The sequence below is a fragment of the Leucoraja erinacea genome, chromosome 1, assembly GCF_028641065.1.
Source record: "Leucoraja erinacea ecotype New England chromosome 1, Leri_hhj_1, whole genome shotgun sequence".
NCBI lineage: Eukaryota > Metazoa > Chordata > Chondrichthyes > Rajiformes > Rajidae > Leucoraja > Leucoraja erinaceus.
In genome coordinates this window covers 114,835,743-114,851,342 of record NC_073377.1, presented here as the reverse complement: position 1 = coordinate 114,851,342, position 15,600 = coordinate 114,835,743, and the positions used below count along the sequence as shown (strand labels likewise).

General features: G+C 46.6%; 1 protein-coding gene across 2 annotated transcripts in view; it reads right to left on the bottom strand.

Moving 5' to 3' along the window:
- fam13a (family with sequence similarity 13 member A) overlaps nt 1-15,600 on the bottom strand; it is a 229,745-nt gene that overhangs the window by 19,468 nt on the left and 194,677 nt on the right. For both annotated transcript variants that reach the window (XM_055641629.1, XM_055641636.1), the window contains exons 14-17: nt 7,660-7,810; nt 5,629-5,842; nt 2,711-2,849; nt 219-300 (exon numbers count right to left, since the gene is read on the bottom strand). In XM_055641629.1, the coding sequence (XP_055497604.1) occupies nt 219-300; nt 2,711-2,849; nt 5,629-5,842; nt 7,660-7,810 (586 nt within the window). The remainder of the gene's footprint in view (nt 1-218; nt 301-2,710; nt 2,850-5,628; nt 5,843-7,659; nt 7,811-15,600) is intronic.

Below are 15,600 nucleotides of genomic sequence, written 5' to 3'. Positions count from 1 at the left end.
GAGAAGTACAATCGCAATGTTTTTGCAGGTACTTCACAACGTTTAAGAAACATGTAGACAGGTACAGGTTTAGAGAGATAGGGGCCAATTGCAGGCAGGTGGAACGAGTGGAGATGGGGCATGTTGGTCGGCGTGGGCAAGTTGGGCTGAAGGGCGTTTCCATGCTGTGTGACTCCATGAGAGAGGTTGAGGGAGAGAGTTTTGGAAGTCCACATTACCTTTCAGTTGCTTGCGGAGTTTGGCGAGTTCGTTCATCCATTTCAGTACTTCGGGGTTTGAGGCTTTGTCACTGTGCGAAGGCTGTGGAGTTAATGGAGAAACAAAATCCTGCTTTAGAGATAGACTGGTGGGAACATCGGGATCAGAGAGATATCACCATACTGTTAGCTAGATCTCCATCAGTGCTGGGTTCGAATGGGAAACGGCAGCAAAACACAAAGCCAGGGGATTGGCTTGGTAAGAAAAGACCCACAAAGTGCTGGAGTAACCCAGCGGGCCAGGCATCATCTCGAGAGACCATGGAGAGGTGACGTTTTGGTTTGCGACTCATCTTCAGATTTCTGCTTCAGCTTATCAAGCCCTGTGTACTCACCAGGCCCGACATCTCACACTGAACCTGCTGATCTTGGATGAAGCACCAAGGACTGAAGAAAACAAAATATTGCAGGTGCTGGAAATGTTAAATAACAACAGAAGATGCTGGAAAATGCAGGGGGCCCCATCTACAAATTTGCACTTTATCAGTTTATTTATTCATGTGTGTATATATATTTATATTATGGTATATGGACACACTGATCTGTTTTGTAGTAAATGCCTACTATGTTCTGTGTGCTGAAGCAAAGCAAGAATGTCATTGTCCTATCAGGGACACATGACAATAAACTCACTTGAACTTGGGAAGGCAAAAGGAGTTTGTATTTTTTGTATTTTTCAGCCTTTCCTGTCTTTTATTTCCCTCCTGATCCCGAACATCTTTCTGCCAACTACAAGGTTAGTGTGGAGCATGATGTAATGCCCTTTACCTGGTAGATCTGATGCTACTCATTCAAAGGCTCAACACAGAAGCCAATTGTTGGTCAATCCTGTCTACCTCTTCTACTATTATTCCCTCTACACTGTGGCTGCAGGGTGAAGCATTTATGAAGTGCACTGCAGTAACTGACCAAGGATAATACCTCCAAACCTGTGAATCTTCATCACCTCAAACAGCAAGGGCAGCAGACAAAATGTAAAGTGAGGAACTGCATATGCTGGATTATCAAAGCAAGACACAAAATGCTGGAGTAACTCAGTGAGTCAGGCAGCATCTCTGGAGAACATGGATAGGTGTAATTTTTGGTTGGGATCGTTCTTCAGACACAAGAAACTGCAGATACCAAAGAAAGGCACAAAGTGCTGGAGTAACTCAGTGGGTTAGGGCAGCATTGCTGGAAAACATGGAGAGGTGACGTTTTTCCAGACGGGACCCTTATTCAGACTGATTGCAGTGGAGGTGGAAAGGAAGCTGGAAGAGAGAAGGGCAGGACAAGGTGCGGTGTTGGTAAGTGAACATCGGCAAGGGGTTTTCTACAGAGGCAGATTGTTGGACAAAGGCCAGAGATGGAAACAAAACAGGCGTGTGCCAAAAAGATAAAGAGTTGTGAATTGTGAAGTTCTAGGATAGAAAAGTTGCGAATAAGGGCGGCTGACATATGTGAACACCACCCCTGTGTGGGTTGACCTCCAAGTCGCACACCGTCCTGACTTGGAGATATGTTGTTCCTGTGTATCACTGAGTCTAAATCCTGAAACTCCCTGAGCAACAGCACCTTCACCAGCGGTTCAACCTCTTTCTCAAGGGACGGACAATAGATGCCGACTGCATTTTGTAAACGAATAAACAATCTCAGGTGTGGGTTATCACATTTGCTAAAATATAGGGCAAGAGGTGAAGCAATGTTATATTAGTGTCAACAGTGCATTGATTACATGTGTTGCACATCAACAGGATCTAAGGAGTGTAGGCCTTGGAAGGTGACAGACCAACAGCTGGAGAACAAGATTAGTATAGAGAACACTCTATGGTTGGCATGGACACGATGGGCTGAAGGGCCTGGTTCTGTGCTGCATGGCTCTAAAGTTAATGCTGGAGTAACTCAGTGAGTTACTCCAACATGGAAACGGGCCCTTTGGCCCACTGATCACCCGTCCACACTAGTTCTATGTGATCTCACTTTCACACTGGGGATAATTTCACAAAGGCCAATTAACCTACAAACTCACACATCTTTGGGATGTGGGAGGAAAATGGAGGAAACCCACGAGGTCACAGGTGCAAACTCCACACAGACCGCACCCGAGGTCAGGATCAAACTGGGTCGCTGGTGCTGAGAGGACGCAGCTCTAACAGCTGCACTACTCTGCCACCCTTTTGACATGACTTAGTTTAGAGATACAGCATGGAAACGGGCCCTTCGGCCCACCGGGTCCATACCGACCATCGATCTTCCGTTCACACTAGTTTTATATTCATCCACTCCCCTGCATACTTGGGGCAATTTTACAGAGGTCAATTAACCCACCGATCCACACATTGTTGCAATGTGAGAGGAAACCTGAGCACCCAGAGGAAACCCACACGGTCACGAGGACAACATACAAACTCCACACAATCATGAGCCGAGGTCAGGATCAAACCCGGGTCTCTGGCGCCGTGAGGCAGACTTACTCGATATCTCCTCTCTTCCTCGAATCTCTGCTCAAACCTCCTGATTTTCTTCTTCATATTCTGGATCCTCCGGGTCATCTGTGCTGGGGTCAGTTCCTCCCGCTCGTCGTCATAGGAACCGAGGGATGAGCTGCGAGGCCTGTCAATAATATAGCAAGAGATCCAGTTGCACGGCATTGGCTCTTTGCATTTAAACTATTCACCAAATAAAGGCTATTGCCACAAATTTAATTATTGGTATTGGCTTATCATTGTCCCGTGTACCAGCATACAGAGAAAATAGAGGAATCAAGTCGTCAAGTCACATTTATTTATATAGCACATTTAAAAAACAACCCTCGTTGGCCAAAGTGCTTCACATTTGTTATAAAAATAGTATAAATAAACATAAACTGCATACATATATACATATAGCCCTTGCTCAGTGGACGTCAGGAAAGGCTTGGGAGTGTAGATAAGTTTTTTCTCTTGACTTAAAGTAGTCGATGGAGGGGGCAGTTCAGATGGGAAGGGAGATGCTGTTCCACAGTCTAGGAGCTGCAACTGCAAAGGCGCGGTCGCCCCTAAGCTTATGCCTAGACCGTGGGATATTCAGCTGCCCCAAGTCGGCCGATCTGAGGGACCTGGAGGTGGAGTGGTGGGTGAGAAGACTTTTAATATAGGAGGGGGCAAGCCCATTTAGATCGGGTAGACGCCCAGAGTAGATCGGGTAGATGCCCAGAGTACGGGAATCAAGAACCAGAGGATATAGGTTTAAGGTGAGGGGGGAAAGATTCAATGGGAACCCGAGGGGTAACATTTTGTACACAAAGGATGGTGGGCGTATGGAAAAAGCTGCCGGAGGAGGTCGTTGAGAAAGGTAGTATCGCACTGTTTAAGAAACATTTGGACAGGTACGTGGATAGGATAGGTTTAGAGGGATATAAGCCTAAAGCTAGTGTAGATGGGACATCTTGGTCAGTGTGGGCACAGGGCATTTAAGATCATCAAAATTTGCCATGTTAATAACAGATATCTGCACATCTTGTCTTTGGTTTATTCACTGATCATCGTAAGATAGCTTGTTTGTTGCACTTTGGTAAAAATAGCTGCGCAGTGGAATGTCTATCTATGATCTATGATCTGGAACAGTTCCTAGGCAGCCCTGGGTCAGCACAATTGCTCCCTCTCCAAGCAAGGGTAAGGGGGTAGGTCTGTTTGAAATTATATAAGGGACATGGAGAGGCTAGGGCTCTCACTGAAGCAGAAAAGGTCACGAGGAAGAGATTCGAAAAACAGGACAAGGTTCCCCTTTGGCTGGAGGGTCAGTAATCAGAGAACCAAGTTTAGAGTGGCACAGCGGTAGAGTTGCTGCATTACAGCGCCAGTGACCCGGGTTCGATCCTCACTATGGGTACTGTTTGTACAGAGGTTGTGCGTTCTCCCTGCGATTGCATGGGTTTTACTCCGGGTGTTCTGGTTTCCTCCCACATTCCAAAAACATGCGGGTTTGTAGGTTAATTGGCTTCTGTAAATTGTCCCTAGTTTATAGGATAGAACTAGTGTATGTGTGGGTGGGCAGATGCATGGCAGATGAAGTTTAAAGCGGATAAATGTGAGGTTATCCACTTTGGTAGCAAAAACAGGAAGACAGATTACTATCTAAATAGCGTCAAGTTGGGAAAAGGGATCTGGGGATCCTTGTTCATCAGTCTATGAAAGTAAGCATGCAGGTACAGCAGGCAGAGAAGAAAGCGAATGGCACGTTGGCCTTTATAACAAGAGGAGTCGAGTATAGGAGCAAAAAGGTCCTTCTGCAGTTGTACAGCGCCCTAGTGAGACCACACCTGGTATTGTGTGCAGTTTTGGTCCCCTAATTTGAGGAAGGACATTCGTGCTATTGAGGGAGTGCAGCGTAGGTTTACAAGGCTAATTCCCGGGATGGTGGGACTGTCATATGCTGAGAGAATGGAGCGGCTGGGCTTGTACACTCTGGAGTTTAGAAGGATCAGAGGGGTTCTTATTGAAACATATAAGATTGTTAAGGGTTTGGACACGCTAGAGGCAGGAAACATGTTCCCGATGTTGGGGGAGTCCAGAACCAGGGGCCACAGTTTAAGAATAAGGGGTAAGCCATTCAGAACGGAGACGAGGAAACACTTTTTCTCACAGAGAGTTGTGAGTCTGTGGAATTCTCTGCCTCAGAGGGCAGTGGAGGCCAGTTCTCTGGATACTTTCAAGAGAGAGCTAGATAGGGCTCTTAAAGATAGCAGTCAGGGTATATGGGGAGAAGGCAGGAATGGGGTACTGATTGGGGATGATCAGCCATGATCACATTGAATGGCGGTGCTGGCTCGAAGGGCCGAATGGCCTGCTCCTGCACCTATTGTCTATTGTATGGGTGGGTGATCATTGGATGGCATGAACCCGGTGGGCCGAAGGGCCAGCTTCCATGCCAAATCTCTAAATTAACAGAGAGGTTAACTTGGAGTCCTGGACAATATCTATCAACAGGTAGTCAGCAGCACACAGTTATTTATTAAAGTTTGCTGTGCACAAACTCTTATCGTGACCACAGATCTAAAGCACCTCACCAGTTACCAAGTGATCTAAGATCTCTTGTATTAGATGCTATATAAAGCCAGTTCTTTACCAATTAATGTCCAGAAGCAAAAATGTCAATGATTTGGAGATGTTGACACTAGGGAAGTGCATCAGAGGTTAGTTTATTTTCTTGTCACATGTACTGAGGTACAGTGAAAAGCATTTCTGTTGCGTGCTAACCAGTCAGCAGAAGGACCATACATGGTTACAATTGAGCCATCCAGTGTACAGATACATAAGGGAATAACATTTAGTGCAAGGTAAAGCCAGTAAAGTCTGGTCAAAAATAGTCCAAGAGTCTTTCTACATCCCTCCCTCCCTCCGTCCACACTCACCTCATGAAGGAATGTGAATTTGGGGGTGAGGGGGGCACTTCTGTGTCATTGAGGAACTGCTGGCTCTGACTGTAGGCGTAGAAACGGGGAGACAACATGGGGTCAGAGTCTTCTTCCAGCAGCTGACGGATCAGTCTCCCGGCCTGCGGCGACAGGCGAGCTTCCTCAGACTCTGCTTCTGGGCTCTTCCACATCGGCGACGTTGAGACAGGCTCTGCAACAGTAACAACCCATCTTAGGACTAAAGGTTCTGCTGTTGTGGGAGAACGCACATGACCCACTGCTGGTCATCTTGTAAACCGTGGCCTACAGACATCTCTTTCATCCAGGGTCAACACAGTGGGGGGTGGAGGGGAGAGGGAGTGTGAGAGGGTTGGGGGAGGGGAAGAGAGAGACAGAGCAGGGGGGGGGGGAGAGAGAGAGAAAGGGAGTGGAGTGAAAGAGACAGAGAGAAGAAGGGAGAGAGGGAGAGGAAGAAATGGATGGGGTGAAAGAGAGTAGGGCAGAGGGGGAAAGAGAGAAAGGGGGAGGAGGGAGAATGTGAGTTTAGTGCGAGAGAGGGGAGAGAGCGAGGAGTGGGGAATGGGGGGAGGGAGGGGGGTGAGAAATAGTTAGAGAGTGGGCTGTGTCTACAAGAGAGGGAGTGGAGGGGGGGAGGGGAGAGAGGAGGGGGAGAGAATGAAAGAGGAGGCAAGAGAGATGTAGAGAGAGGAAAACGCGTGGATAGACAGATGGAGAAAAGCTAGATGAAGGGATATGAATGAGAGTGAGAGAAGGATGAGGGGAGTGGAGAGAGAACAGAGGGAGTAGTGAGAGTGAAGGGATTGGGAGAGAGAAGCAATAACAAAGGAAGAGAGAGTAGTGAAAGGAGCAGAAGAGTGAGAGGTTAATGAGAGAGAGAGGGGAGAGGATAGTGAGAGAGAGAGGGGGGGTGAAAGGGGTGGATAGTGAGATAGGGGGAGAGGGTGGTGAGAGAGGGGGTGCGGAGCAAGAGGGAGAGTGACAGGGGGAGAGGACAAGGAATAGTGAGAGGGGGAGAGGTTAGTGAGAGAGGAAGTGAGAGAGAGGGAGGGAAAGAGCAAGGTCAGAGGAGACAGGAAGAGGGCAGGAGAGAGCGCGGGATTGGCTTAGTTGTGTTTTTGTGTGTGTGTGGTTGTGTGCGTGGGTTTACCAGCGAGCTTGTATTGATTGTTTGTGTACGTGATCGATTGCATGTATCACATTGAGTGTATGCAGCTTCACCTCTGCATGCTCACTTCACGTTTATCTGTATGTGCATTCAGTGTATTAGTGTGTTTTGTGAATTTGATAATATGTGTCGATTTTAGTGTGATCATTCTGTAGGTCTGCCCGTGTATGTACAGTTCTCTGTCTGCCTCTATTGCCCGTGTTTCTGTACTGTGTTTTTCTGGTTGCCCTGCATCTAGTTATGTACAATCACTTAAATTTCACTCCATCAGAGCTTAGGGACTCATTGAAATAAAGCACATGTGCAGTGTACAGAATTCCTGAAGGCACACACTGCATTGATAACCCAATCCAACTCTACAGGCGAGTAAATCCGAAATATCCATCCATTTCACTCAAAAATGGTTTATAAAAACAGTAAGTTACTAAATTTGTCTGAAGAAGGGTCTCGACGCAAAACGTCACCTATTCCTTTTCTCCAGAGATGCTGCCCGACCCGCTGAGTTACTCCAGCATTTTGTGTCAATCTGCAGTTCTTCCCGACACAGTAAGTTACTGTACTCCCGGAATGCCATTCCATAATTCCAGCCAATTATTTTTAAGCAAACCTTTCAATTAGCTACACAATTATAAAAGCAAGCCCTCCGACAACTCACGAGATGCAGAGAAATGAACAGCAGCCCGAGGGTTCAGCTGGGTTTAAGACACAAGATAAATCGCGCCCCCCTGGATTATTACTGGAGTTTCTGCTACTTCCAGAAAGCAGTTGAGCGAGCGATTTTACAGACTCCCCTGTTGAGGAAGCATCTGCCTATGGCTTGCAGCCGCACTCTAAAAGGTTACCTCCCATCTCCTTCTCGTCCGACAAGCCGGTCAGATCCAGGCGTGGGATGTCCAGCGGGGCGCTCCCTTCTGCTGTGGCTGGCTCGGGGGTCCTGGGCAGTCTGGCCACATCGCTTTGACTCGGGGGCTCCTGGATCTTCATGGTTGAATTCTGCAATAGCCCCCGGCAGAAGGGAAGGAAAAAAAAAAAAATCAAATCATCTACAAAAACCGGATGAATCCGGCGATGAACGCTGCAGAGAGAGCAGAAACTCCTCTTGGCTGTCTCAAAACAAAACAAGCCGGAAAAAAATGTGCTTCCCCTAATCCACTGCTCTTTGACCCTCCCATTGTAATTAACTGGTGGGCTGCAATATTTGAAGGCGGACCATCTGCCTCGCTGATGATCGTACTGTCGGCGTGACAGGGAGTATTTCCCCGCCAACCCTCCGTCTTGTTTACCAATCCCAGCGCTGTGCACGGTTCTGGTCTGACTGTGCAGGGCGCGGTTTCTCTGGTGAGGCAGTTTTTTTTTACAGTTAGGCAACAGCTGGATGGGAAGCAGCAAAAATAAAAGGAGATCGCGAGAGCCTGCAAGGAAGCAGGCAGGATACACACTTACACAGGGCGATTAAAGCTTTGCACTCCGGGCAACTTCCTGCGCTAGTACTGGCAGAGTGAGAGCCGGAGGAGGGTTTTGACGGAGCGGAGGGGAGGGGTGTGGGGGAGGAGGGGGGCAGTTGGAGAGTGGGGGGGGGGGGGGGGGGGGGGGGGGTTTAAATGGTTGGGGGGAGGGCAGGCAACACTATTAATGGAGCAGTGGGAGGGCCTTCCTGCACAAGCTCACGTTCAGAGCACAGGCATTACGTGACTCGCAGGCATCTTCAAACAAAAGAACACTCTGCAACTCTGGGACTGTGTGTGCTGGCAGCCAGCCAGTTCAAGCCTGAAGCAGACGGCTGGTGTTGGCAGTAGGCGGCCTCCTCCAAATGCTGCTGATTATTTATTTATTTTTCAGGGCAGTGAGTCATGTTGCCTTGCTCTCTCTCAGCTGGCAGTATTTCACAGAGAGAATACGGCGACCCGATAAATTTGACGTACCACGGGCAATAAATAAATTAGTGGAAAACCATAGTTACATTTGTCGTTTGAGATATTCAACAACAGCATTAGGCCATTTGGCCCATCAACTCTACTCTGCCATTCAACCATGGGTGATCTATATTTACCTCCAAACCCCATTCTCCTGCCTTACCCCCCATAACCCCTGGCACCCGTACTAATCAAGAATCTATCAATCTCCACCTTTAAAGATATCCATTAACTTGGCCCCCACAAGTTTAATGAATTCCAGATTCACCTCTTTCTGACTAAATAAATTTCTCCTCATCTCCTTGAACTATTTTTTTTTTAACCAAGAGGCAATACTAGGGTAAAACTGTGAATTAGGAAGGCAAATCGTATGCTCACCTTTATTCAAAGTGGGACACAAAGTGCTGGAGTAACTCAGCGGGTCAGGCAGCATCCCTGGACAAAACCCTGGACAGGTGGTTTCAAGTCTGAACCCTCCTTTCGTCCCTTCTTCAGAAGGGTCCCGGCCCTAAACATCACCTATCCGTGTTCTCCAGGGGTGCAGCCTGCCCCACTGAATTACTTTAGAATTTTGTGTCTGTCTTTGGTTTAAAGCAACATCTGCTGTTCCTTGTTATCACATTTTATTCAAAGGGGTTTAGGAATATTGGAATCAGAAAATATAACTGTACTTAGGGCGACAACATGTCTGAAGATTTACGCTAACAAAAAGACACAAAGTGCTGGAGTAATTCAGGCAGGTAGCACCTCTGCAGAACACGGAAAGGACATTTTTCATCATGCTAGAAAAAAAGCCCGAACCTACTTGATGCCACAAGTACCTACGACTAGCATCACGGCCTGCTACGACCTACCTACGACCTCCTACGACCATGCTGCGAGTATGAGTCAAGGGCAAACTCGGCAGAGGCCGTGAATTAGGTCGTGAAAGTGGGACAGGCCCTTCAAGAAACCACTCATTTAACTCGTTGGTTAAATGTGACAGGGAATTTTTAATAAGGGCAACTTCTTCACGTGGAGGGTGTTGACTATATGGAACGAGCTGCCAGAGAAAGCTGTAGAGACAGGTACATTTAAAACAGTTGGATAAGTACATGGATAGGAAAGGTTTGGAGGGATCCGAGCCAACAGGCAAATGGGACTAGCGCAGAGAGTCGATATAACAGTTAAAAGTGCTTAAATGTCATGTGTATCAGCAACGGAACAATGAGATCCTTACTTGCTGCTGTTTTACAGTCTCATTAATGCAATAACATAATCAGCATGGATGAGTTGGGACAGAGGGCTCCATGACTATAAACAATTTGCAGATAGCAAGCTGCCAGGCTAATCTGATTTAGTGATGCTGATTTGAGTGATTAATAGGGGCCAGGGAGTTAGGGTGAACTTCTCCATTCTTCTTTGAAGTTGAGCAACACCTTCTTTTACGTCCAAAATGATAATAACCGCAAATTCTGGAAACCTGACCCCACAACATATCGTAAATGCACAGCAGCTCAGATAGCAAGTGTGGAAAGAGATAGAGAAATAACGTCTCATGTCAAGACCAGATACTACTCTCCGATCTGCGATCAGAATGACTCCAGTGTTTTCTGCCTATGCTTATTTTACATGAACTGAGCCAACTGGTTTAATTTCTGAAGAAGGTCTGAATAATGTTCTGAAGAAGGGTCTCGATGCGAAACGTCACCTATTCCTTCTCTCCAGAGATGCGGCCTATCCCGCTGAGTTATTCCAGCATTTTGTGTCTACCTTCGATTTAAACCAGCATCCGCATTTCTTTCCTACATAACTAGTTTAATGTTACATCCTGACGATGGCGTCTTAAACAGATTAGCAATCCCTCAGGACATCATTGCAGTCACGAGTTTGTGCTTCTGCTTGGGATGGTACTCGCACCCACCACACGTAGGAAGAATAAGGGGCGTCTTAAACAGCTTAGCAATATCTCAGGACTACATTGGCGTGTCTGCCCACAAGTTTGTGCTTGCGTCTGGGGTGGGACTCAAACCCACATGTACGAAGAATAAGGAGCGGCTATTTATAGCCTAAAGATACACAGAGACTCAGCAATGTGTACAGACAAACTTTTGAAGATGGCAGTACGGGTTGAAAAAAACGGGATCTTGGGCTTCACAGCGGAAGTATAAAGTACACAAACAAGGAAGATATAACGCATAAACCCGCACACTACAGCTGGGGTACGGTGTCCACTCCAGAACATAAAGGCTTGGACGTAGTGCAGAGTTTGTCATCAGGGAAGCTCCTGGATTTCATATTTCAAGTTTCCTTACGGCAAAATAGGTGACCATTCAGCCCATCGAGTCAATGTCAGCTCACAAGGCAATCCCAAATACTTGCAATCTCTTCTCCCACATCACTCAACCGCCCCCCCCCCCCATCTCCGAATATATTCTAACTTTGTCCTGCCCCCTCCCCTGACATCAGTCTAAAGAAGGATCTCAACCCAAAACGTCACCCAAACATCTCTCCATAGATGCTGCCTCACCCCTGCTGAGTTACTCCAGCATTTTGTGTCTACCAAAGCTTTTCCCAAGAAGCCAGGAGTTATGATCTGGTAAATACGGCTGTAAGAGGATAACTGATTCAATTGTGCGAGACACAAAATGCTGGAGTAACTCAGCGGGTCCGGCAGCATCTCTGGAGAAAAGGAACAGGTGACATTTCAAGTCGAGACCCTTCTTCAAACTGAGAGTCAGGGGAGACGGAAATTAGAGAAATGAAAAAGTACAAAGAGCAAATGAATGAAAGGTATGCAAAAGAACAAATCAAAGCCGGCAACGATGATTAAGGAAAGGTGGAGCCCACAATGGTCCATTGTTGGCTGTGGAAAAGGAGTAACGAGTGGATCCAAACATTGAAACTAAGCAGGACGACAGTGAAACTACTAGGATGACTAAGGTGGGGGGAGGGACAGAGAGAGAGAGGCAATACAACTTGAGTTAATTGAAGTTAGAGACGTCAATATTCACACCGCTGGGGTGTAAGCTGCCCAAGCAAAATATGACATGTTGTTCCTCCAATTTGCATGTGGCCTCACTCTGACAGTGGAGGAGGCCCAGGATAGAAAGGTCAGTGTGGGAATGGGACGATGATTCAATTGTGGCTTGGAGAATGGAGATGATGTTAAAAACATTGCAGTACCGAGGCCAAACAGTCCACAAATAGGGCAAGCTGGATTGTGGTTATAAAAAGCCACCGCAGTCAAATGAGCTGATGCCCTCCCACACTGTGCTGTAATGATCCTATTGTTATAATCTGACTCAGGGAGGCGAGTGTAAACAGACCATAATGGATGGATCCTGGAATGCACTACAAGACCCTGAGGGGTGTTGCTGAAAGCGAAGGGGGGGACACGGCGGGGAGTTGGCGGCTGCCACGTGTGGCGGCAGACCTGGTTCACCGTTGCAAACAGAAGATATGGCTGTTCAATGAGCTTTTCGTAATTGTGTCGGCAAAGGAAACGTGGAGACTCTTGTGCACTGCCTAGGTGAGGTCTGCTGTGTGACTTTGTCTGCTAAAAACAAAGCATTTCACTGTACATGTACACGGGCACATACGACAATAAAGTATCTTTGAATCGTTGCATCCGCGCTTAACTCTCAGAGTAAAATTGAAGGAACTGACAGACTAAGTGAGGGAGGAGCAGAAGTCAACAGCGCTGTTGCATAACTTGTGGTCAGCAACTGAATTAATGTTGCTAACTGAAATCCAATTATGACAACTTGGTCCAATAACAAACCAAGGGAGATTCAGCAGCTCGGGTACAGAAATCGGAATTCCTGCATGTGTTTTTCATCTTCTGAGAGAGGTTTTCTTTGTGCAACGATCCTTAATTGCGTCGTTCCATTTATTCTGTGGCAGATACTTTCAGTTTACAGCAAAGATTGGCATGGCCTGACCTGTAACATGATTCATAGTTTGGTGCTACTAACCTACAAGCCCTCGGTCAGAAGCTAGAGGTCATGGATAAGGCTACAAGGTGCCACCATGCAAACTCGTTCACAGTTACGTGATGAAATGGATGCTTAAAGGCCATGCATAACACTTCTGAAGAAGGGTCCAGACTCAAAATGTCACCTATCCATGTTCTCCAGAGATGTTGTCAGATCCGCTGAGTTACTCCAGCACTTTGTGCCTTTTTTTTAAAAGTTTAATTTGTCGGACGTGCTGTCACCATAAGTACATTTAGATTTTCTTATTCCAATATACCTAAATACGGGATGACAAAGAAATGCAGGATCTCGACCCGAGACGTCACCCACTCCTTCTCTCCAGATATGCTGCCTGTTACTCCAGCACTCTACGTCTATCTAAGGAGATGCAGATGCTGGTTTATATTAAAGATGCTGGAGTAACTCAGAAAAGTCATGCAGCATCCCTGGAGAATATAGATAGGTGATGTTTCAGGGTCAGGACCCTTCTTCAGACCGTCACGTCAGAAATTAATTGATTGATTGAAGGACACAGCATGGAAACAGGTCTATCAGCCCACTGAGTCCAGGCAGACCATTGATCACCCGCTCACACTCGTTCTATATTATCCCACTTTCGCATTCCCTCCATTCACACCGGGGGCAACTTATAGCGGCCAATTAACCTGCATGTCTTTAGGGTGTGTGAGGAAACCTCAGCACCCAGAGGAAACCCACGCTGTAACAGGGAGAACATGCAAACTCCGCACAGAAACCACCCGAGATCCAAATCGAACCTGTTCTTCTGGTGTTGTGGGGCAGCAGCTCTGTCAACTGCACCACTGTGCTGCCTCAAATGTCATGGCCATTTTAGATGCAACAGGATCCCATTATTATTGGTAGACTAATTAAGATTGCCCCTGGTGTGTCGGTGAATGGTCATATCTGGGAACGTGGATGAATGAGGATTAGTGTGGGATAGGTATAAAGGGAGGCTGCCGGTCGGTGCAGCCTCAGTGGGCTGAAAGGTCTACATCGATGTATCAATGACTATGAATCAATGACTCTATAACAAGAACAAATGCACGGTCAAGAATCTGCCTCAGTGATGTTGATTGGGTAAGTCCTGGCCAGGATATCAGGCAGTATCGTTCATCTTCAAATAGTGTTGTCATCAGGATTCTGAATGATCCTTCCACAAAGTAGAGTTCTGTCTAATTCATCTCTACCCAATTGAGGATATCAGAGTTTGTCTATGGAACTACAATGCTGAGAACTACATTCTTCACACATATCTTCCCCTTTGCTCTACCGATTGTACTTGAGTTTGACAATCGTATTCATGTATGGTATATCTGATCTGTTTGGAGGGCAAGCAAACCAAAACTTTTCACTATACCTCGTTTCACATGACACTAATAGACCCAAACCAGCACGTTCTTCTGGAGGGGTATTAAACCGAGGAGTTATTTCTGATCTGGGCGGATGAGTTGTGAAAGCTGTTATATAATTCAAGTCTTCTTTCCCATGCAACAATTATAAACAACAGACATTTACTGAAATATAAGAACATCTTGAATCTTAAATAGAATATTTACATTCCAGAGTCCACATTTCGTGACTGGGGATTACCGCAGTTGGCTTTCCTTTTAACAACCAACCTCTGGTTTGCTTCCAATCACAATCTAATGGCACAGATAGAAGTCATTCAGCCACTGACTAAGTGCTGCCCCATTGACAGAGCCATCCAATAAGCACCTCTCTCCTGGTCATTCCTTGTGTCTGTTGTTTACTTTCTCTTATTTTAAAGTTTAAGTCCAGTTCCCTTCTGAACATCTTTTTAAGCAGATTGTACTCAGAAGGTAACAATTCCTTTCACAGTTGAAAGCAGTTTATCTTGGGTACCTGAATAAGAATACTTCCAAATATTGGGGACATTGATTGCCAAGGGGTAACAACTGCATGTAACCCATCACTGGTAATCCATTCTATTAATCTACTGCGACCCATCCTCGTAACCCTCTGTATCCTTACCAACACATTACTGTCCTTCCTTCAGTGTAGTGCTCTGAATTAGTCAAAAACCTGAAGTGAGATGTAGCCACCAAATGATACTTTAGTTTAGTTTATTATTGTCACATGTATCGAGGTACAGTGAAAAGCGTTTGTTTGCGTGCTATCCAGTAAGTAAAAAGACTCTATATGAAAACAATCAGGCCGTCCACAATGCAATTAATGATAGTTCAAAGGTCTCCAATGAGGTAGACAGGGGAGGTCAGGACTGCACATTAGCTGATGAAAGGACTGGTAAGTTGCCTGGTAACACCTGGGAAGAAACTGTTCCTGAATATGGAGGTGTGTTCTTTCAAACTCCTGTACCTCTTGCCTGTTGGGAGAGGAGAGTGGCCGGGGTGAGACTGGTCCTTGATTATGCTGCTGGCCTTGCCGAGGCAGCGTGAGGTGTAGGTGGAGTCAATGCTGTTCATCGATTACAGCTCAGCATTCAACACCATTATACCATCAAAACTGATCACCAAACTCGGTAACCTGGGCATCGACCCCTCCCTCTGCAACTGGATACTGGACTTTCTAACCAACAGACCCCAGTCTGTGAGGTTAGACAAGCACACCTCTTCAACCCTCACCCTGAACACCGGCGTTCCACAGGGCTGTGTGCTGAGCCCCCTCCTCTACTCCCTCCTCACCTATGAATGCACACCTGTACATGGTACTAACACCATCATCAAGTATGCAGATGATACAACGGTGATTGGCCTCATCAGCAACAACGATGAGCTGGCCTACAGGGAGGAGGTCCAGCACTTAGCAGCATGGTGCGCTGACAACAACCTGGCCCTTAACTCCAAGAAGACCAAGGAGCTCATTGTAGACTTCAGGAAGTCCAGAGGCGGCACGCACACCCCCATCCACATTA